Here is a 24,283-nt window from a genome sequence, read left to right on the forward strand (position 1 = left end):
GTAATTTAGAAGCGGGGTTAGCACTGCTTTTTACCTGGGGTTATGAAACCCTGCTCTGGAGTAGAGTTAGCACTGCTTTCACTGAGATTCATGATTCAATCAAACCAAAACATTGTTTTAACTGACTGGAAAATGCAGGAATGAAGTCAACCTGTAAACTCATATCACATATCATAATTTACAGATATTCAAACATATAGTAAGTCTTTATGAAATACAGCATTACAGAAACATTTTTTTTTAGTTTTCTGTATTCATATAATTATAATCTAATATATATTTTAATAACCCTTTTGATTATTAACCCTGACCCTTTTATTTATTATCGGTTGAATATTACAATAATTGATTGCTAGTATAGTGAGATGAGCTCCACAGCCTTTAACACTTGCTATTAACTGTTTCCTGTGAGCGAGAAACTCAATCTTCCTCCAGGTGGCGCTCAGAGACTCAGAAAGACAAAACTCCTCTTGAGCCGCATTCAAATGTCTTTATAGAAACACAATAGAAGTCTGTGGTGTGTCTCATTTAGACTGAAGTCAGTGTGTGTGTTTCTATATACACACTGAAATTAAGATGAGAAGAGAGAAAGAGTTTACAGCTGTGTGAGTTAAAGAGAGAGATAATGTGAGTGTGTTTCTTTCACTCATCTGTGTGTCTCAGTTGTTTCTCACAGGAAGATGTTTAATCTCACACAGAGACACTGAACTACCAGGATAATAAACCCCAAATCCAGCATAGAGGGGTTCAGTGAATGTGCTGTTGAATGTGTGTAAGTGTGTGAGTGTGTGTGTGTCAGAGACGCTGTAGAAGGACAGAGTGCCGGCCGACCAGTTCAGATACACTCCTACTCTGTTAGAGAGACGTGAAGGAGCAGATATTTCTGTGCTCTTATTATTGTGACTGACAGTGAAACTGTTATTAAAACAGCCCAGACTCCAGGACTTTTCATTGCATCCAAACAAACACTCATGACTCCCTCCTTTCCTGCTGATTCCTTTATACGTCACTGATATATTAACCCATTCGCTCCATTCAGTCTCCCAGTAACAGCATCCAGTCAGACTCTCTCTACACAGAACCTGAAGACACGTATCAAATCTCTCTGGATGATCAGGATACGGCTGATTCTCCTCCACATACATCACCTTTCTGTTCCTCTCAGACAAAGATAAATGAGTGTGTGCTGTGTTTAAATCCAGTGTGAGATCACATGCATCTGAACACAAAAAGAGAGATTGTGACAACACAACAATGATTGATTGATTGATTGATTGATTGAGTGTGTGTGTGACCTACATTTCTGTAGTCCTGCTGTAATCCTGATCTCTCCTCCATGATCCACACTATAAAAACAAAATGTCACAGACAATTTACATAATGATATTTTAGAAAAAATAAAAGTGGGTATTAAATTGAAAAAGATTTTTTTTCTGATCAAGTGTGTCTTTATCCTTTCATTTGTTCAAGTGTTTTAATCAATAACTGATATTCATCTACTAACTGCAGAAATCTCTTGCTGTTCAGATGCTCTGCTTTATTCAGTATCATGAGGACAAATATAATTTCTTCTCATTTAGACTGTGATCTCTGAGCCTGTATCTTGATCTGTTTTTGCTTCATGTCTCTGACAGCACTGAGAATTTACTTTCTAGAGCAGCAACAAGCTTTGAATTGATGTTTTGGGATCAGAGATTGAGTCTGTTTCTCAGATGCTGCTGTTATGAGTCACAAGCAGCTGTTGATCTGAATCAAGATCATCTTCAGTCTCAGAGTTCAAGACATCCTTATTTTCCTGTGCAGTATGAATGTGTATATATGTGCTGTATGCAGGGATCTATGATCATATGAGTTTATAGCACACACATGTCCAAAAACACATGACAGGATGATTGTTAGTGTTGAACATACTTGAGTTTGTCCAGTCTGTAGTTTGGATCAGAGAGCAGCTTGACTAATGATTGTCCTGGGTGATTGTAGCTCAGATCCAGCTCTCTCAGGTGTGAGGGGTTTGAACTCAGAGCTGAAGCCAGAAAACAACAGCCTTCCTCTGTCACCATACAGCCAGATAATCTACACACACACACACACACACACACACACACACACACAAGTATATAGTATCAGTTGTAGCGTTGGAAAGTAAAAAGAAAGTTTGGGGGTTGAAAAAATTGGTTGAAATTTCAACCAATTTTACAATGCACTATATTTATTTGATTTTAATGAAACAAAGTTTACTAGTGAACAACAACATAAAACGTGTTTACTGTCATTATTTATTTATTTATTTTATTTTTTTGCTGGTCTGGGTAAATACTACAACACTTATTTTTGTAGGACTACACCACTAGTAGGAACAACATAAGGGTGAGTATTTTTGGGTGCACTATCCCTTTATGTCTGCTTTTAAGTAAAGTGATTAATTTATTCAGTGTGTCACGTTTTCTCCACAGATCACTGAGTACAGGTCAGTTCAGCTGGAGTAACTCTGGGTTCAGTGTTTTACTCAATGTTAGTGTTGATGGAGCAGGATTGATCTCAGAAACAGTTTCTGTTCATCTCCACTTCTCACAACTTTGACACTTTAATCAGTGAATAAATTATTTTCTCATATGGCCCTTTACACACAGGGTCTTTGGTGTCCATTCGGACCCCACACATTTACAGAGCAACTGTATAAAAATGTACAATTTTATTTAGCAGAAGGGTCATAGGTCCATTCATTTTTCTGGATGTGACCAACTGTTCCTATCACAACTTTTTTGCAATATTTTGCGAATATTTATATTTAAACATTATAAAATACGAGGATCGTATATGGGACCCCCTCGAAAACGAGATGCTACATCTCAAGGGGTTTATCCTAAATAAATAAATTTCAATACATTAAAACCAGTATTTTTGTGAAAGGTGAGAATTTGTTGTTGTTGTTGTTGTTTGATGGGTTTGAAGTCTGTTTTTGGTTGTCTGTTTGTGTGAGTGAATGAGCATGTTTGTTCCACATTGCATTTGTGTTTCAGTACCAGGTCTTCGTTCCTGTGTGAAATTTTTCAAATGCCAGATTTACTGATTTTACTGAAAGATGGGGAAAAAGAAAAAAAGAGAGAAGACCCTGAGAGTGAATTTTTTTCTTACATACCATCATAACAATGAACAGCCCAGTTTTTGTGTGATTGGTAATGTAAAAAGTCACAAAATCTCATGCCACTGAGATGAAGGGAACAATTTTTTTTTAATGAGGGAAACATCAAATGGGGTCTGAAGGCCCTAAAGGCAGAGGTGGGAGTAAGCCACACATGTGCAAGTCGCAAGTAAGTCTCAAGTCATAGCCTTCAAGTCTCAAGCAAGTCCAAGTCAATTTTTGCAAGAATCAAGCAAGTCAAGTCACTGCTTTATGTCAAGCAATTCAAATCAAGTCGTAGCTTGGGTCAAACAAGTCACTGGCAAGTCATACAAATGTTCGATGATTTGACTGAATTTATATTAAAATAAGTTATTGAGTGTGATTCATTAATATTTGTGAGTGAATGTGTGCGTGTGTGCATGTATGAGTGAAAAGTCTATTGTTTTTGTGCAAGTTTGATTTTTTTTAGTTTGTTTGTGTGTATATCATGTTTATACAATATATTTATGTGCATCCCCATAAAATATCCATAAGCTTTTCACCCAAAGTCTGAAGACCAATTATTAGACACTGTACACATACTGTACTAAGTGCTATTGCAAAAAAAAAAGCTGACATTTCCTTATAAACAGTGAATAACCATTTACAACGCATTGCACTTGCAAAAAATTAAATGTGATAATTTTCTCTGTTACATTTGTTCTTCAATGACAGACAGCAATGGTTGCTGTCACTTTAAGATCTGCCACACGATGCAGATCTCACACGCGTCCCACTTTCTCACAACTATTTACTTTTGTTTAAGACTTTAACTCATTCAAGGCTGCTCTAATAAGGATACTCGACAAAACAGACATTTTGGCATTATTGGGTGTGTTATTGTTCGTTGAAGTGTGACATTCAGGTGCGCGTCTTTCTGTGCATCATGTGTGTGACAGGACATTCACAAACAGCATGTCCTCCTTTTCTCTTTTGGTGCGCTTAAATGATTTAAAAGCATTTGCATGAATAAGAGCGTCAACATATAATGTAATGCTAGCCAGAAAAAAACATGCTGCGTTTGCGTTAAATATTTTTGATGCGCTAAACTGGAAAACGTTGACAGGACTGATTTACCCAAGTTTAATGAATACAAAACCAATTCAAAGTGAACTCTTAATGTGTCCAAAATTTTATTATTTTACTTAATTATTCTTGGCGTTGCACCTTCCATGTTCAGTCACAACTGCATGCTCTGTCCATGAGAGAGCTCACAATAGCTCTCTCTGCTTGCCTGCTGCGTCACATGGTTAGGTTGCGGCGCATTCAAAAACATATTTATTAAACAAAAGACAAGTTATTTTGAGTCATTTAACTCAAGTCTGAGTCAAGTCTCAAGTCATGAATGTCAAGTCAAAGTCAAGTCAAGTCTTTTATTAAAATTTATCAAGCAAGTCTCAAGTCCTTAAATGTGTGACTTAGTTAAGTCTGACTCAAGTCAAGGCCACATGAGGGTTAAACAGGCTGGAGCAAATACAAACTCAAAGTCTTCAGACACACTGAGGTCTGCTGATACATTACAAACATACAATTCCCGGTTGTTCTAAAGTAATCTGAACGGATTTCGACCATTGCATTGGATAAAATCTTTAAATCTTTGTTCAAAAGAAAAAAAAAAAGAAAAGAAATTATATTTAATTTAAAGTATTTTTACTAAACTACATTTTGCATAATAATAAAAGACGAACCAGTCAAAATGTCTTTCTGGTGAAAGCAAAGTTCCTTAGGTGTAAGCTATATTGAAATAACCAGGACCAGAGAGGGCATCTTTAATTTACCTCAGTATGTTGACTTGACAGTGTAAATTCTTCAGTCCATCAGCGAGAAGCTTCACTCCTGAATCCTGCAGGTCATTGTTACTCAGGTCCAGCTCTCTCAGAGAGTTTGATGATTGTAGACATGAAGACAAACTTTCACAGCACTGTTCAGTGAGATTACAGTAGGTGAGTCTGTAACACAGGATGAAATAGGGTTCAATAAAGTGTAAATAGTGGATTAAAATATTGTTTTCTGCACATTGATCACATAACATTCTTCATCAAGGGTGACCGACAATCAGGTTAATATTATAAGGTTATTATAAAACTGACTCAAGACAAGTTAGTCACATATTTGATTCAGGTAAAGCTCTGTTTGCTGAAATCACATGACCAATCGCTTTTATTTATATTCCACAGCAACTGATTTGACTGTGCAGTAAAATGTTTAAATGAAATAAGAGATCAAAACATTTAAGAATGACAGTCACTGTTCTTGTACATCAAGCAATAAAGTACTTTATCATTCAAGTTCTGATCATTCATCTTCACAGTTTAACACTGTCTCTGTCTTTTGCTGCACTGACTGGATTTCTTTTTGCATCAAAACAGTTTTGTCCTCTTTAGTCAGTTTCTGATTTCCCTTTAAATTGTTGTCCAAAATGGACAGAGGAATTACAATGTTACTGTATTATAACAAAACAGTTTCTCCAATCACATAAATGAATACTCACAGAGCTTTTCTACAGTTCACCACAGCTGGTATCAGTCTCCTTCTACCCTCATCTGATGTGTTGTATTTCTTCAGATCAAACTCATCCAGCACCTCCTCTGATATCTGAAGCATGTAGGCGATTGTTGAGCAGTGAGATGGAGAGAGTTCATTCACTGAGTGATTCTCTGATTTCACAAACTCTTGAATCTCTCTGTACAGAGTCTGATCCTTCATTTCCAGCAGACAGAGGAACAGATTGATGCTTCTGTCAGCTGAGAGATGTTCATTACCCTTGATTGTGTCTTTAATGTACTGTGTGATTTCTCTGATGGTCTCTGAGCTGTCCACTGTGTGTGTCAGTAGATCCTGTAAGAGTCTCTGATTGGACTCCAGTGAGACGCCCAGCAGGAACCGCAGGAAAAGATCCAGGTGTCCATTTTCACTCTGTAAGGATTTAACAACTGCTGCTTTTAGTAGATCATACAGAGAGATTTTCCAACTTAACCAATGATAATTCAAAAACAAATTCAGTGATTCCTTATTCTTGACCACATGGCAGTAAAACAGATATAAAGCAGCTAGAAACTCCTGAAAGCTCAGATGAATGAAGCAGTAGACTTTCCTCTGATGAATCACAGATTCCTCCTTAAAGATCTCAGTGCAAATCCCAGAATACACTGAGGCGTCTGTGACGTCTATGTCGCTCTCAATCAGGTCCTCCTCATAGAACATCACATTGCCCTTCATCAGCTGTTTGAAAGCCAGTTCAGCAAGATTCACAATCATGTTTCTGTTGATCTTCAGGAGTTTCTCTGGATCTCTCTCTTCATACTTCTGTTTCCTCATGTTGATCTGAGTCAGCAGGAAGTGGATGTACATTTCAGTCAGAGTTTGAGGGACTTCTGCACTGTCATCTTGTTTCAGAAGGTTTTGAAGCACAGTGGCTGAGATCCAGCAGAAGACGGGTATGTGACACATGATGTGGAGGCTTCTTGATCTTCTAATGTGTGAGATGATTCTGCTGGCTTGATGCTCATCACTGATTCTCTTCCTGAAATATTCCTCCTTCTGAGGTTCATTGAATCCCTGAATTTCTGTCACACGGTTGATGTATTTTGAGGGGATCTGATTGGCTGCTGCTGGTCTGGAGGTGATCCAGATGAGAGCAGAGGGAAGCAGGTCTCCTCTGATGAGGTTTGACATCAACACTCTCACTGATGAAGACTCATTCACATCACAAACAACTGATGAAGACTTTTTCACATCACAAACTTTCTGTCTATCTGAAAAAAATAGTGTCATCCTGCTTTCATCCAGACCATCAAAGATGAACACAACTTTACATTCCTCATAAATCTTTGAGTCCAGATCTTGAAGTTCAGGATGAAAGTCCAGCAGAAGTCTGTGAAGACTGTACTGGTGATCTTTGATCAAGTTCAGCTCTCGAAATGGAAGCACAAACATGAAATCTACATCCTGATTGGCTTTTCCCTCGGTCCAGTCCAGAATGAACTTCTGCACAGAGACGGTTTTTCCAATTCCAGCGATGCCTTTAGTAAGAGCAGTCTTGATTTTTTCTTTCTCCTCACATCCTGGTTGATGTAAGGGTTTAAATATGTCATTGCAGTAGATTGGAGTGTCTTGTGTTCTGGCTGTTTTCTCCATCTGTAAAACCTCATGTTCTTCATTCACCCCTTCACTCTCTCCCTCTATGATGTAGAGCTGTGTGTAGATCCTGTTCAGGAGGGTTTGAGTCTCTTCTAGTTTGATTCCCTCAAATAAGCTCTCGTACTTGTTCTTCATGCTGGTTTTGTGTTGGTCTCTGACTCTTTGGAGGGTTTCTGTGTCAGGCTTCTTGATGAGGGTTTGACAGTCAGAGTCAGTGCAGGTCAGATGGGCCATCATTGATCTGATCACATTGCATATTTTCACTCTGCAGAAACAGTGATATGAACAGAAAAACTGTGAAAACGCATTAAAATAAAGAAAATCATTCAAATGTTGTAGAACACCAAACTCTATGTGCTACTATTTAATGACACCACATTCACACAGAAGTGTCAGTTCAGGTAGCGTCCAACTAGCCTTGTGTAGCCAGACCTTCAGTACAGTGTCTTCATTCAATTTGAATAAGATTTTTTAAATGAAGCAATTATAATCTGCAAAAGATGATGAGATGCCAGCCTTTGCATCCTTTACCTTTAAGATAAAACATGTCTGTAGTTGTACTCATGATTATCTCAGATGATTTATACTATAAATTCTGATAGAGGCTCTGATTTCCTCCTAGTTACTCAAGATTTGATTCTATGACTGATACTGTTTCCTACATAATGCAGTTAAATGACGAACTGCAGATGTCTGATGGACATATAATATGGATAATGGACATATAATACAGAACATGGCTTACCCAAACTGTTTGTTTTTAAATTCGCCTCGCTTAACTGGTAGGGGTGGCGGATTACTCTCTATTTTTAAAGACAAATTTTCTCACCACCAAATAGTGCAAAATGATTACAGAAGTTTTGAGCTACAGCTGTTTACACTTGAACTGAATAGTCCACTATTGATTGCCTTGTTGTATCGCCCTCCTAAACACAACGCAGACTTCTTAAATGAGTTTGCAGATTTGTTGGGTGAATTTGTACCAAAGTATGATCAATTGTTAATTCTTTGAGATTTTAACATGCATGTGTGTTGCACAGTAGACTCTTTAGCTAAAGAGTTTATTACATTGATAAATGCCTTTGATCTAGATCATCATGTAAATGTTCCTACCCATCAAGATGGACACACTCTTGATCTTGTGTTATCATATGGTATTTCTCTTTATGATCTGGAGATAGTAGATAATGGGTTTTCTGATCATAAATGTGTTATGTTTTCTATTCCTACATGATCAAACTCCTTGCAACTCAAAAGGGTGGTCCGTAAATCACAATTAATTAACTCTGCTACTAGTACAGGTTTCTCATCAGCTTTTTGTGATACTATGCAAGCTATGGATGTATGAATTAAGTGCAGAGGAGCTTTTATCGGAGTTCAATTCTACATGTGTAAATGTTTTAAACACAGTGGCTCCTGTAAAGACCTTAAAATCTAATCCAAGAGCTGACCCACGGATTGATGACAACATACGCTCCTTGAGGCAGTTCTGCAGAAGAGCAGAGTGTAGATGGAAGAAAGACAAGCTTCATGTTTCTTTTGAAATATTAAGGGAGTCCTTGTTAAAATACCAAAAGGCTTTGAGAGTAGCAAGATCCCGTTATTTTACTAAACTCATTACTGAAAATTACCATAGACCAAGAGCTCTTTTTATTGTTTTTAACTCTGTTAGAAATCCACCTGTTTATGAGTACCCTGCAGTATCAAAGACTCTGTGTGATGATTTTCTTACATTTTTTGTGAACAAAAACAGTGACATTAGATCGGGGATATCTTGTCCTTCTTTTGGTCCTTCTATCTCTGTGGCTTGTATTGCAGAGTTCAAGCAATTTGAACCTATTTCTCTATTTCATCTTCAAGAAATAGTGGGTCAGTTAAAGCCATCAGGCTCCTCTATGGGTGCCTTCCCTCCATTTCTCTTGAATGAAGTTTTCAATGCGGTGGGACCATATCTTTTAAACATTATAAAATCGATGTCTGGAAAGATACACGGTAATGGAAGTGCTAAAACATGCTATAGTTCAGCCGTTGTTAAAGAAACCAAACTTAGACTTAAATGTTTTGGCTAATTTCAGACCTGTTTCTAATTTGCCTTCAAAGATTTTAGAGAAGACAGTGTTCCAATAGCTGCAGAGTTTCCTGGATAAAAATAAGGTATTCAAGATTTTTCAATCAGGTTTTAAAAATTATCATTTGACAGAGACTGCACTCCTGAAGGTTTTAAACGATGTGTTAATAGCTGCTGATTCTGGGGTCTGTACCGTACTTGTACTGCTAGATCTGAGTGCGGCTTTTGATACGGTTTAAGTCTTATCTTATAGGGAGTTCAGTGGTAATATTGGGGAATATTTGTCAGAGGCTGCTGTTCTATCTTGCGGTTCCTCAAGGATCCATTTTAGTTCCCATTCTTTTCAAATTATATATGATCCCATTAGGGTCTATTTTTAGGAAACATGGGTTGTCGTTCCATTGCTATGCGGACAACGCTCAAGTTTATTTACTCCTAAAACCTAATATTGATGGGTTGGAAACACTTAGGGCCTGCCTATCTGATGTGAATGCTTTGTTATCTTTAAATTTTCTCAATTTTAATGAAAATAAAACTGAACTCATAGTTTTTGGTTCATCTGACTCTCCTAGTCAAATAACCCTAGGTAATTTAACACTTTCTGCAAAGCCTTCGGTAAAGAACTTGGGATTTGTTTTTGATGATGGTCTAAAAATTTGACAAGCAGATAAATTCAGTGGTCAAATCCTGCTTTTTTCAGCTTTGTCTTTTAGCTAAATTAAAACCTGTTCTATCTTTTAAAAACTTTGAAAGAATAATTCATGCATTTTTAACATCAAGGCTGGACTATTGCAATTCACTGTATTACAGGATTAGGCAAACAATTTTATCCCGGTTACAGATGGTACAAAATGCGGCAACAAGACTTCTGACATGTACTAAAAAACGGGAACATATTACTCTAGTGCTACGCTCTTTGCACTGGTGGCCTGTACGATACCGTGTTGATTTTAAAATTCTTCTTTTAGTATTAAAATCTTTAAATGGTTTGGCCCCTCCTTACCTTTCAGATATACTGACAGAACATCATCCAGTTGTGTCTCTCCAGTCGTCTAATCAGAGATTGCTACGTATTTCAAAATCAAAGCTGAAAAGTAGGGGTGACCGTGCCTTTTCAGTAGCTGCTCCCATATTGTGTAATGCATTACCCTTCAGTATTAGATTTGCTCCTTCCATATCGGTTTTTAAATTCCTTTTTGAATTAGCATATGGGTAATGATGAAATGTATTATGTGTTTTGTTTTTATGGTTTTCTTATATATATATATATATATATATATATATATATATATATATATATTTTTTTTTTTATTGTCTTTTGCATTGATGTAAAGCACACTGGTCAACTGGTGTTGTGTGTAGTTGTGCTATAGAAATGACATTGACATTACCCACGTAGGTTGTGTATACTCACTCAGGGTCAGAGGTCACTGCTCCATCACTGAGAAGAGGAGGGTTTCCCATGGATGCGTCACTCTTCATAGACACACAGCTGGGTTCTGGAGAAGCTGCTTTATGTGTCTGAACATCATTCTCCTCCTCTCTCTTCTCATAGAGACTCATTTTGCAGGCAGTGCTGCAGAAAACAAAGAACAAAATAGAGGAATAATAATAAAAAAAAAAAGACACAAAAAATGTTTCTTGGATGTGTCTGACCAATCTGTCTAAATGTGATTTCATTATGGGATGATCCAGGGAAGTTTTCACACTTTTGACTCCAGAGAATATTTTTTGAAAGTCTTGAGTTTATATTAGTTTGACTGCAAAAGCCAGGGTGAATTCAATCAGCAATATTCATCACTACCAAGATGAACATAAATATAATAGTGATCGAATTAGAATAGAATTCACCCTGGCTTTTGTTTGTTCAAACCTCCAAACTTCATCCTCTTCAAATCCATTCTGTTCCATAATCCAGTCATTCATATACAGCAGGGATGGGCAACTCCGGTCCTGGAGGGCCAGTGTCCTGCAGAGTTTATCTCCATCCCTGATAAAAACTCACTTGCCAATAACTTTCTACTAATCCTAAAGACCTTGATTAGCTGATTCAGGTGTGTTTGATTAGGGTTGGAGCTAAACTCTGCTGGGCAGTGGCCCTCCAGGACTGAACTTGCCCATCCCTGATATACAGCTTTTCTACTGCTGTAGTTGAATCATGTTTATACTCACTCAGGGTCAGAGGTCACTGCTCCGTCACTGAGAAGAGGAGGGTTTCGCATGGATGCTTCACTCTTCATAGACAAACAGCTGGGTTCTGGAGATGCTGATCTATGTGTCTGAACATCATTCTCCTCCTCTCTCTTCTCACAGAGACTCATTTTACAGGCAGTGCTGCAGAAATAGACAATAAACTGAATATGAGTGATTTAAATGAGTCATATATGCAAGTGGAATAATGATAAATCAGGGGAGCGACAACCATATAAGCTGTGAATGCTCATGGACTAAAGTAATTAACACTATAATTACTATAAAATTCCTTGTCATTTGAGGTGTAACAAAGCTTACATAACAAAATGTTGGTAATACGTATGTAACTGTCTGTCATTTCTTTGCCAAACAAATAATTTTCTGTAAATCTGTGCCAGTTATGGAGGGTTTCGGGATCTAAAACAGATTTGGCGCCTACACTCTGTTGTTATGTGTCATCATCGTTGTTCTGTGTTCTCATTGGTTCACTGGTATATGGAGGATTTTATGCGCAAGGAAAGCTGTCCATGAATGAATCGCCCGCCCAAGCAGAAAAATGTGCTATTGCTGCCAGAAAATCATTGAAAATCACATTGTATTTGATACAAAACTAACCAAACTAAAAAACTATTTTCTTAGTATTTGATTTTCTCCATATAGGGAAATTTATATTTTACGAAAACGTATAAACCGTTAAAGACAGACCTACTGTAACTATCTGAGGTTGTTAATGATAGTATATGTATTCGTTAAAGTCATCAAATTGCATTAAATCTCATCTTGTTTTTTTAAAAGAATACTCATATTTATAATAGTTATATTTATTATAAATAGTATTTTATTTATATTTTATTTATAATAGGCTAGGCATATTTAAATTTACTATAGTACTATATTTAAAAAATAAGTATTTATTACACTATATAGATTTTTTTTTACATTATAGCCTAGAGGTGAACAATTAATCAGTAAAAGATTGTGATCTTGATTCAAACACTGCTGCAATATTATTCCTAAATCTTATTTGTTAGCTGGGTTAAAGGCTACTCTTACACTACAAAAGGACAGAGATATATAAGTATTTACACAAGCAGATGTATTTGAGTTACCAGTGCATGAGAATGAATCCAGAAATGTGTTTGTTCAAACCTACCTCTGTCTCAACGATGAAGAACATCAAACACTAACTTCCTTCAGTTCATAAATCCATTCAGTCTCTAGATAACAGCATTAAACTGATCTGTTCTCAACTTCACATTATTCACAAACGGCTCATGTTCATGTTCTTCCTCCACAAAATGGAGTCTGCATGGAAACACTTTCACTTTCGAAGTTCAACCAGTTGTCACCAGCACTCAACCATCAGCAGAGTTCAGATCTCAACACTGTCACTCATCAGCTCCTCATATAAACACACACCTCAGTTCAATCACTGTTTAGCCTTGAACACGGAAACAGACCCATCATGGCCATCTCCTGATTTTCTGTACCTGAGAATTTTTTTCTCCAACAAAGTAAACTTACCTGTGAACCTCCCTCACATTCTTCTTCTCCTTGTTTTTTTAACAGCAGGTGGCAACCAGCACAATAGGAGAATTACCGCCACCTTCTGCTCCGGAGTGTGGAACAGATCTCCCTCACGTTTTGTCCTTTTGTACTCACTTTCTCAGAGTTTATATCCTTTATATCTCTTCTGCTCATTTGATGTTGAATTGAGGTTTTTGCTGATATTAGAACATAAAGTATCACTATATTGTTTCATTTAAGAATTATGTGCTGTTGAAGGTATCAGAACTCCTTGAGAATGTTTCATTTGATTTTTTAATTATTCATTTTTTGGTCTTCCACTGTAGCTGGACTATATTATTTTGTCAGTAACACTTTAAAATAAGGTTTCATTTGACAATATTAGTTAACATGATTTACTATAATAAGGTAACTATTTATTAGTCTTAGTCAATGGTAATTTTAAGATTTATTAATACATTTTTGAAATGCAAAGTTATATTTGTTATCATTAGTGCACTGTAAACTAACACAAACAATTAAATGTTTTACTAACAATAAGGATTTATTATAACTTTAAAAAATATTGCTCTGTTGTTAGCTAATTAGCTATTCATGTTAGGTAAAGCATTAATGTAAACAAATGAAACCTTGTTGAACTGTTACCATTTTGTCTATAAATATATTTTGCAGCCTCATTCTTACTGAAGGACTCATGATCTATAAACTATTGCAAAAATTAATGATATTATTAAATGATATTTCATTATTCACTATAAAATAGATCTATATACTTACAGCATTTGAAATCACCCATGAGCATGAATATAAAATATGACCATAAACTTCAGACATGATGTGGATGATCATTTATTCATTTCTCTTTGAATAAATAGTTAGAACATTTAATAAAACGTCTCAATAAGACTTGCCTATTTTAAAGTACATTTTAACATACATTTCTGATTCCCTGTCAGTCATATAACATATTAGATAAAGCATTCAATCAACATCATTTTATTACTGACACAAAGAGTAAAGCTGTTTATTCTTCATTAAAGTCTCAACAACAGTGTAAAGAACTTCAAAACACAAAAAGAAGCACTTAAACTAAAATAATAATTCATAAGGTCTGAATGCCCATAACAACCAATGCCCCGTATCCATGTGAAACGACAACCAATTAAACATAAAATTACAAATAATACATAAGAAACTTACATGTACATATTCAACATGATCTGCATTAGAGAATCAAGGCTTTCAGTAATATCACACTGTGAAAAATCACTCATTAGTGAGCAAGAGACTCTATTCTACTGATTATGAAACATGAACGACGCTTAATTCAACCACTAAAGCAAATACTCCGACAGAACTGACACCGCCATATCGACAAAGACAACGCCAGGAAGCTTTTCTGAGGCCAATGGCACAAAAACGGTTAAAGTGAGCAAAGGCGAAGTGTTTACAGACAGATGATGAAGTCTGAAATAAAGTGCACTCACAAAATCCTGATATTCTACAGCACATAAACACACTTTACACATTTATCATGCATGACAATGCCAGTGACAACACTGAGGTGAACATTAGAAAGAGAACAGCTCTACGGGTCTCGCATGCCACACACAAGTACAAACAAGGGTGTACGGTAAAGATTTCCTCATGGAGAAGTAAAGGGATAGAGAAATGCCTTCCACGAGGGAATTATCCACATTAATATTGTATATACCTCTATTTTCTGCAATTGCAATGCAAGTTCCCCCTGAACTTTCCAAGAAACGGCTGATATTTGAGCTAGTGTCACTACAGAAATGTTCAACCAGATTGTCACACACACACACACACACACACACACACACACACACACACACACACACACACACGATACGGTAAGAAATTATACTAGATATTATGTCACAGTATTTGTCCAGGATGCAACACAGTGTGAGCTATAATGTTTCTCACTATTAGAACTATGATATTCTGTACAGTTACTGATATAATTGGCATAATTAACTTTTATGAACTTCTGTTGAGAAATCATGGGGGGAAAATATTAGAAAATATTATTTCAAGAAATGTTCAGCATTTGTACTGGCTCATCTACAGTATTTATCCCCTGTTCTGTGAGAGCTGTGAGTGGAGGAAGGAGAGTGTTTTGTTCAGCTCTGTGTTTTTCTGAATGTCTGAATGTGTTTCTTCATCTGTTTGTCTGTATTGTTTTGATCTAGACTGTATAGTTTTACAGAGTGTTCATTGTCAAACTACAAAATTATTTAAATTCGAATAAAAAAACTAAAAAAAAACTAAATGCTATTATTTTATATGAAAAAAAAAAGTCTTTTATTGGCAAAATATTTTAGTTTGTCATGTATATATATTTTAATTAAATCAGATAACATTTTAGCTGCCAAACGGTCATGTTACAATGTGCCTCACCTATGGGGCATGTTGTCACATTTTTCCCTTATTTAGGGGTAAATAAAGAAAAAAAGTACACACTGTATTAATGAAACAAAGCCACATATTTGTACCAGACATGTGTGAAATTAATGTGGAACAAAATAAATTCTCTGAACCCTAAATAGATTTACACAAACTGATTTACACAAATCTCATGTCTGCAGAGATGGAAACAGACATATTTTGATATATAACATAACATGATCAATTTTAATGGAAAATACCAAAGATCATACATTTGGAAATAATCAAACATATCAGAGCATATAGTAGAAAATATATAAATGATCAAAGAAATCAATTACATGTAAAAGAATTATAGTTAATAAAATAATATGAATAAAGACATTATCATAAACACTGACATGTAACATGTTAATCGAGTGCCTCAGAGATGACATAGTTTTGTATGCAAAACCCGGAAGTGAGTTTTAGCATTTTAGACTTCCAGTTCCATCGGCCTTAAGTCAATGGGTTTTTTTAATGGGTTTTTGCTAAATCGTCTGAAATAAGGTCTGTGGTTAACAAAGCCTCTAAATATTTTCACGTTTTGATCTATGATATAAAACACACCAGTTATAACCTGCTTGTGATTTTTTTTAAACCTTTATTGTGTCTTAAAAACGGCGGTTGCTAACAAGTTGCTAAAAGGGACTACTTCCTCTGGTGGGGACTTTAGACGTCATCATGACAAACAGGACATTTGGACAGCATTTCTCATGAAAAAGTGGATAAGTATTCATAAAGCGCAGATCATAATCACCAAGCATGTTTGTAAATAACGTTGTTTTCTAAATAAAGTTTGAGGAAGATTGGTGGTGACGACGTTGATGCGCGACCATGGTGTGCTGTAGTCCGTTTATAGCCTACTGTTAGCTTTTTATATCTGACGACTTTATTTAGGCTTCAAAATGTATAAATGTTGTGTTAACTTGTAAAGATTATCTTGATAGACAAAACGTGTAAGCATCATAACCCTTTGTTAAACAAAGAGCTTATTTTTTGCAATTTTACAAAAGTCTATGGGAAAAATGCATAGGCTTTCGATCGAGGGAACCCGTGCGCCACTAACTTCTGGGTTGGCCTACAAAAAACATGTCATCTCTGAGGTACTCTATTGAGTTAATGATAACTTTCTGTTAAAGGCTGTGAGGATTTGAACCAGATGAATGTTGAACTACAACTACGATGTCACAAAAGGGCTTTTCACTGCACTTAACCCTGGGTTATCATCACCGCTTTTAACCCCGGGTAAAGAAACATTTCACACTTGTAATTTAGAAGCGGGGTTAGCACTGCTTTTTACCCGGGGTTATGAAACCCTGCTCTGGAGTAGAGTTAGCACTGCTTTCACTGAGATCCATGATTCAATCAAACCAAAATGTTGTTTTAACTGACTGGAAAATGCAGGAATGAAGTAAATCTGTAAACTCATATCACAATTTACAGACATTCAAACAAATATTGTCTTTCAGACAAACATAAGTTTTTATTAAACAGAATTACAGAAACAGCATTTTTTTAGTTCTCTGTTCATATATTTGTAAAACAGAATATATTTATTAAGCTTTTTATTAATTATTGGTTGAAAATTACAATGATTGCTTGTATATAGTAAGATGAGCTCCACAGCCTTTAACATTTGTGATGAAGTGTGTTTAGAAGATGACCTCTGACCTGACCCTCAGTTACCATGGTAACAGAGCAAACACTGGCTAATAACTGTTTCCTGTGAGCGAGAAACTCAATCTTCCTCCAGGGCTGCGTTCCAGTTCGGTTTTTAAAAGCCCTTCCCTCGCTAACTTCCCTCGGCCTCGTTGACTCGGATGTACGTCATTGCTTACGTTGCACGAGTGCCCACTTCTGGCGGAACCTTGCAATAGGCTGAACTGGAACGTCCTAATCCCTTGATCACTTGGAATCCGCAATGGAGCTGATTTATTATTTATTTTTTCCCCTTACAAATTTGTTTAATACAGCATTCTATATGTATATATGTGTGTTTTAAATGTTTAAAAAAAGAATTAATATATCATAGAATTGTTTGTGGTACGGTAAATTAAACGCGATATGCGGTGATGTCATAATCGTGTTGCATTGTGGGTTATGGAGCTGCCTGAAGTGTACATGTGAAGTAGACTCGCTCCCTCGGTTAAAACTTCCCTCGTCCACTTCACCAAGTGAAACGCACTTCAAAATGGCGGCATAGATTCCCCCAAGGGGAAGTGTGTAGGGAAGTTCGCGAGTGCGTGTCTAAAACTGGAGTGGAACGCAGCCCAGGTGGCGCTCAGAGACTCAGAAAGACTAAACTCCTGTTGAGCCGCATTCAAATGTCTTTATAGAAACACAATAGAAGTCTGTGGTGTGTCTCATTTAGACTGAAATCAGTGTGTGTGTTTCTATATACACACTGAAATTAAGATGAGAAGAGAGAAAGAGTTTACAGCTGTGTGAGTTAAAGAGAGAGATAATGTGAGTGTGTTTCTTTCACTCATCTGTGTGTCTCAGTTGTTTCTCACAGGAAGATGTTTAATCTCACACAGAGACACTGAACTATCATAATAAAGCCTAAATCCAGCATAGAGGGGTTCAGTGAATGTGCTGTTGAATGTGTGTAAGTGTGTGAGTGTGTGTGTGTCAGAGACGCTGTAGAAGGACAGAGTGCCGGCCGACCAGTTCAGATACACTCCTACTCTGTTAGAGAGACGTGAAGGAGCAGATATGACTGTGATCTTATTATTGTGTCTGACAGTGAATCTCTCATAAAAACAGTCCAGACTCCAGGACTTTTCGTTGTATCCAAACAAACAGTCATACTTCAATCCTTTCCTGCTGATTCCTTTATATGCCACTGATATATCAGCCCACCCGCTCCATTCAGTCTCCCAGTAACAGCGTCCAGTCAGACTCTCTCTACACAGAAACTGAAGACACTCATCAAATCTCTCTGGATGATCAGGATACGGCTCATTATCTCCCACACACATCACCTTTCTGTTCCTCTCAGACAGAGCAAGACGAGTGTTTACTGTGTTTAAATCCAGTGTGAGATCACATGCATCTGAACACAAGAAGACATTATAACATTTATAACACAACAAAACAACAATGAACAAGGTGTGTGTGTGTCCTACATTTCTGTGGTCCTGCTGTGATCCTGATCTCTCCTCCATGATCCACACTATAAAAACAAAATGTCAATCAATTTACATGATGATTTTTTTATTAAACTAAAAGTGGGTATTAAATTGTAAATGATTTTCCCATCTTAACACTCAGAAACATTTATCAAAAACAGACAAAATTAAGTAACATTTTTTAATCACAAACATGAGAAGTCTGATCTGAGCTCATGAGGAACATGTGAGTGATTTAAATTTTATTCTGTTTGTCACACAAAAGTTATCATTTATCTTAAGAGCTGGAAAATAGTGATCTATATCTCAAACTCAGGCCGGTGTCTCTTCTGGTGAAGATCCTTTGAGATCTTCTGTCTGTCCTCCATCATTTGATGTAGTTCCTGATTCACAGCCTCTATCACTGAATAAGATCCTCAAGTCTTGATCTACAGACTCACCTTTACATTCACTGATCAATTGTGTCTTTATCCTTTCATTTGTTCAAGTGTTTTAATCAATAACTGATATTCATCTACTAACTGCAGAAATCTCTTGCTGTTCAGATGCTCTGCTTTTTTCAGTATCATGAGGACAAATATCATTTCTTCTCATTTAGACTGTGATCTCTGAGTCTGTATCTTGTATCTGTTTTTGCTTCATGTCTCTGACAGCACTGAGAATTTACTTTCTAGTGCAGCAACAAGCTTTGAATTGATGTTTTGGGATCAGAGATTGAGTCTGTTTCTCAGATGCTGCTGTTATGAGTCACAAGCAGCTGTTGATCTGAATCAAGATCATCTTCAGTCTCAGAGTTCAAGACATCCTTATTTTCCTGTGCAGTATGAATGTGTATATATGTGCTGTATGCAGGGATCTATGATCATATGAGTTTATAGCACACACGTCCAAACACACATGACAGGATGATTGTGAGTGTTGAACATACTTGAGTTTGTCCAGTCTGTAGTTTGGATCAGAGAGCAGCTTGACTAATGATTGTCCTGGGTGATTGTAGCTCAGATCCAGCTCTCTCAGGTGTGAGGGGTTTGAACTCAGAGCTGAAGCCAGATAACAACAGCCTTCCTCTGTCACCATACAGCCAGATAATCTACACACACACACACACACGCACACACGCAAACAGTCAAATATATTGTATCAGTTGTAGTGTTGGAAAGTAAAAAGAAAGATTAAGCAATATAGTTTAATTTGGATATAGGGAAAACCACAATTTTGATTTTGATTTCTATTCATAAACATTTAACTTGCTGTCATTTCATGTAGAAAAACCAATGGAAATAAATATACCACTTGTGTACTTTATAGTTGGTGTGATTCCTTAAGGATTCGTTCACTTTCAAATTAAAATTTCCTGATAATTTACTCACCCCCATGTCATCCAAGATGTTCATGTCTTTCTTTCTTCAGTCGAAAACAAATTAAGGTTTTTGATGGAAACATTCCAGGATTTTTCTCCATATAGTGGACTTCACTGGAGCCCAAACAGTTGAAGGTCAAAATTACAGTTTTATTGCAGTATCAAAGCGTTCTACACGATCCCAGGCGAGGAATAAGGGTCTTATCTAGAGAAACCATCACTCATTTTCTATAAATAAAGAAATAAATAAAAAATTATATAAGTTTTAACAATAAATGCTCATCTTGATCTAGCTCTCTTCTTCTTCTTCTCTATTGCTAAGTGCATTACACTGCTAAGTGTATTACTGCCCTCCACAGGTTAAAGTTTGAAATAATTGTTATATAATTGCACTAGCATATTGTATATGACAATTTAGTTCAAACTTCGACCTGTGGAGGGCAGTAATACACTTAGCAGTGTCTACACTGCTTGAATTCAAATAGAGAAGAAGAAGAAGAGAGCTAGTTCAAGATGATCATTTATGGTTAAAACGTAAAATTTAAAAAAAAAATAGAAAATGAGTGATGGTTTCTCTAGATAAGACTCTTATTTCTCATCTGGAATCGCTGTAAACTGTAATTTTGACCTTCAACCATTTGGTGTCCAGTGAAGTCCACTATATGGAGAAAAATCCTGGAATGTTTTTTATCAAAAACCTTAATTTGTTTTCGACTGAAGAGAGAAAGACATGAACATCTTGGATGACATGGGGGTGAGTAAATTATCGGGAAATTTTAATTTGAAAGTGAACTAATCCTTTAAAGGGATAGTTGACCCCAAAATTAAAAATTCACTCACCCTTATGTTGTTCCAAACCTGTATGAGTTTCTCGCAAAATCCAGCATAAAAGTAGTCTAAATAAATTGTCAGCACATCCAATTTACATTAAATATTAAGTTATGTGTCGCCATAACATCCCAGCATAAACGCTTACGATAAAATATTTGTGATTAAAGCATCAGCTTTCACAAATAACAGTTTCAACAGAAAAGCAAGCTGCTGCTGCATGGTTTGGTAAGGCAGAATGCGCGCAAAGAGCGCTCCCTTTATAATGACGGGGGAACGCTGACCGACTAAGCTATTGAAAGAGATGCTTCCAGAGGTCATAGATCCTCTTCTTAATATTGTTAATTCATCTTTATCACTAGGATACGTACCAAAAACCTTTAAGCTGGCTGTTATTAAACCTCTTATTAAAAAAACACAACTTGATCCTAGAGAATTAGTCAATTACAGGCCGATCTCAAATCTCACTTTTCTGTCAAAAATACTAGAAAAGGCAGTTTCATCACAACTATGTTCCTTTTTAGAAAGAAATAGTATCTGTGAAGATTTCCAGTCAGGATTTAGACCGTACCATAGTACTGAGACTGCTCTCGTCAGAGTTACTAATGATTTGCTCTTATCATCAGATCGTGGTTGTATCTCTCTATTAGTGTTACTGGATCTTAGTGCTGCATTTGAAACTATCGATCACAATATTCTTCTAAACAGACTCGAAAATTATGTTGGCATTAGTGGAATTGCATTGGCATGGTTCAAATCTTACTTATCTGACCGTTATCAGTTTGTAGTAGTAAACGATGAGATGTCATATCAATCACAAGTTAAATATGGAGTACCGCAAGGCTCAGTACTAGGACCATTGCTTTTTACTCTGTACATGCTACCCTTGGGAGATATCATTAGGAAGCATGGCGTTAGTTTTCATTGTTACGCTGATTATACTCAGCTCTATATTTCTTCGCGCCCTGACGAAAATCACCAATTCGCTAAATTAACAGAATGTATAGCTGATATAAAAAACTGGATGACCAGTAATTCTTCCATCTGAAAAATATATCTAAACTACGACATATGCTCTCAATGAAGAATGCAGAACAGTTAGTTCATGCGTTCATGACCTCAAGGCTAGACTACTGTAACGCTCTACTGGGTGGTTGTTCTGCTCGCTTGATAAATAAACTACAGCTCATACAAAATGCAGCAGCTAGAGTTCTTACTAGAACTAGGAAGTATGACCATATTAGCCCAGTTCTGTCGTCACTGCATTGGCTTCCTGTTAAACATCGTATAGATTTTAAAATCTTGCTACTTACTTACAAAGCACTAAATGGTTTAGCTCCCCAGTACCTAAGTGAGCTCTTAATACATTATAGTCCTTCACGTTTATTGCGATCTCAGAATTCAGGCCAGCTGATAATACCTAGAATATCAAAATCAACCGCAGGTGGTAGATCCTTCTCCTATTTGGCACCTAAACTCTGGAACAATCTTCCTAGCATTGTTCGGGAAGCAGACACACTCTGTCAGTTTAAATCTAGATTAAAACTCAGCCCTGCACGATGGATCGGCGACAGAAGTTTTCACACTGCGTGACTTTACAATAGGAAGAATCGCAGACAACTCTGTCTGGCATGCAAACCACGTTTAACAACCAAACACACGCGAGATGTGACAAGGAAACAACGTGATATCATGCGTGCAGGACCGGAGTTATTATTATTATTAAAAATGGTATCCCGCAAGAAGCTTGCAATATGAATTGCCGGTGCGCTGATTTGCAGCGAAAACAAGAAAAGAAGAATATGGAGGAGGAAATGGTTGGGGAGACTGTGGATTGTGTGTTCTGCAATGAGAGTTGGAGGTAAATACATACTTAACTTTTCAATGTGCTGCTGTTGATGGTCAAGCAAAGGTTTGTGCTTTATTTCTGTTTGATAGAATTGTAATGTTTATGTACGAAGCCATGCTTGCTGATATTTTGGTTTATAACTCCTCCCCGAACTCCCCGCTGCTCTGTATCTTGCTCTCTCATTGGCTGTCGGTCATTGCCGATGTAGTTTTCAGTCAGAACACTTTTCACACAGCAGGATTTTGAATCGCCGACAGGTCCAGATATTTAGCATGCCAAATATCTCACGGGCGTCGGCGACTCGTCGGCGATTCTCTCAGATCGCGTCTTTGCTCATTCACACTGCGTGATTGTCACTCGCGTGAACGAGCACCGATTTGCCTATGATTTCGGGCATTTGTCGGCGATTTCCCAAAGCCTTTCGGCGAGCCAAAATCGGGGCTAAAATCGTGCAGTCTGAACTCGGCTTTAATGGGAACATAAGCAAAACAATCGAAGAACTCATTTTTGTTAGCTGGGTTAAAGGCTACTTTTACACTATAGGGCAGACATATAAGTATTTACACAAACAGATGTATTTGAGAATGAATCCAGAAATGTGTTTGTTCAAACCTACCTCTATCTCAATGATGAAGAACATCAAACACAAACTTCATTCAGTTCATAAATCCATTCAGTCTCTAGATAACAGCATTAAACTGATCTGTTCTCAAACTGATTCACATTATTCACAAACAGCTCATGTTCTTCTTCCACAAAATGGAGTCAAATGAAGTGTGTGGAAACAGTGGCTGAATCCCAAATAGCACACTTCTATGCACTTTCTGTCTTGTGGACTTGTACAATGGCTGCCGCGTACGTGTGTCCGAGAGTCCAGGAGACCGTACGGTGCCCCATTAATCATTTTCAGTAGCCCCTCACTGCAGAACACTCGAGATCCAAGGGGCGGAGGCGGGCATGAAAGTGGGAGGAATTGAATCTAGAACCAGGGGGTGGAAATGGGTAGGTTTAGAGCTATGGAAAGTGGGAAGATCCAACCTCGCCCATTGGATCTTATGTTCTGCAGTGAGGACCATCTCATCATTTTAGGTTTCAGAAGGGTGCTCACGAGCGCCCCCTTTGTGGCCGCTATGCGCCCTCGATGCGCACTTCAAGCGACGAGACACGTGACAAAATTTCAGAAATTTCAACTTTATGAAAATTGATTATTTGTCAAATTCGAATGACGTTTTAGTAATTTTTGACAGCACGAGTGAATTTAATTTGTTGATAGATTGATCGTCAATCTAGTTAAAGATTTAACTGCAGCCACAACACTCTCCAACAGCATAGGCTAATGTTACTTTTTAAATTATTCTAATTAGTCTAATTCCTAGTGAAATTAGAATGATTTCTTAGTTTTAATTTTCTATAGATATGATCAGTCATACTAATGACATAGACAGACAGCATTAGGAACAAGCGACTTCACAGTACAGCGACATGCAGCTATCCTCACCTGTTTGTTTCTGTATCCGCTGTGTGACCAATAAAGTGTTTTTGGTTTAACTCACTTTCTCAGTGTTTATAT

The 24,283-nt window shown here is 37.0% G+C and overlaps 2 protein-coding genes across 4 annotated transcripts; both read right to left on the reverse strand.

Moving 5' to 3' along the window:
* Nucleotides 1-297: 297 nt before the first annotated feature.
* Nucleotides 298-13,077, reverse strand: LOC125269293 (NACHT, LRR and PYD domains-containing protein 3-like). Of its 3 annotated transcripts, none has more exons than XM_048192194.1 (8): nucleotides 12,984-13,077; nucleotides 11,544-11,705; nucleotides 10,786-10,947; nucleotides 5,655-7,568; nucleotides 4,942-5,112; nucleotides 1,912-2,073; nucleotides 1,300-1,346; nucleotides 298-1,219 (listed from the first exon to the last, which is right to left on the reverse strand). In XM_048192194.1, the coding sequence occupies exons 2-8, from the start codon at nucleotides 11,690-11,692 to the stop codon at nucleotides 660-662; spliced, it is 3,165 nt and encodes a 1,054-aa protein (XP_048048151.1). In that variant the 5' UTR covers nucleotides 11,693-11,705; nucleotides 12,984-13,077; the 3' UTR covers nucleotides 298-659. The 3 variants fall into 3 exon arrangements, with proteins under 3 accessions (XP_048048151.1, XP_048048150.1, XP_048048152.1); XM_048192193.1 differs by having other exon boundaries at nucleotides 12,718-13,068; XM_048192195.1 differs by lacking the exon at nucleotides 10,786-10,947 and having other exon boundaries at nucleotides 12,718-13,067.
* A 4,556-nt stretch (nucleotides 13,078-17,633) lies between these two features.
* On the reverse strand, nucleotides 17,634-20,050 carry LOC125269298 (stonustoxin subunit alpha-like). Its single transcript, XM_048192199.1, has 3 exons — nucleotides 19,605-20,050; nucleotides 18,674-18,720; nucleotides 17,634-18,600 (listed from the first exon to the last, which is right to left on the reverse strand). The coding sequence occupies exons 1-3, from the start codon at nucleotides 19,751-19,753 to the stop codon at nucleotides 18,044-18,046; spliced, it is 753 nt and encodes a 250-aa protein (XP_048048156.1). The 5' UTR covers nucleotides 19,754-20,050; the 3' UTR covers nucleotides 17,634-18,043.
* Between the last annotated feature and the right edge of the window lie 4,233 nt (nucleotides 20,051-24,283).

The sequence above is a fragment of the Megalobrama amblycephala genome, linkage group LG5 (genome assembly GCF_018812025.1).
Source record: "Megalobrama amblycephala isolate DHTTF-2021 linkage group LG5, ASM1881202v1, whole genome shotgun sequence".
Lineage (NCBI taxonomy): Eukaryota > Metazoa > Chordata > Actinopteri > Cypriniformes > Xenocyprididae > Megalobrama > Megalobrama amblycephala.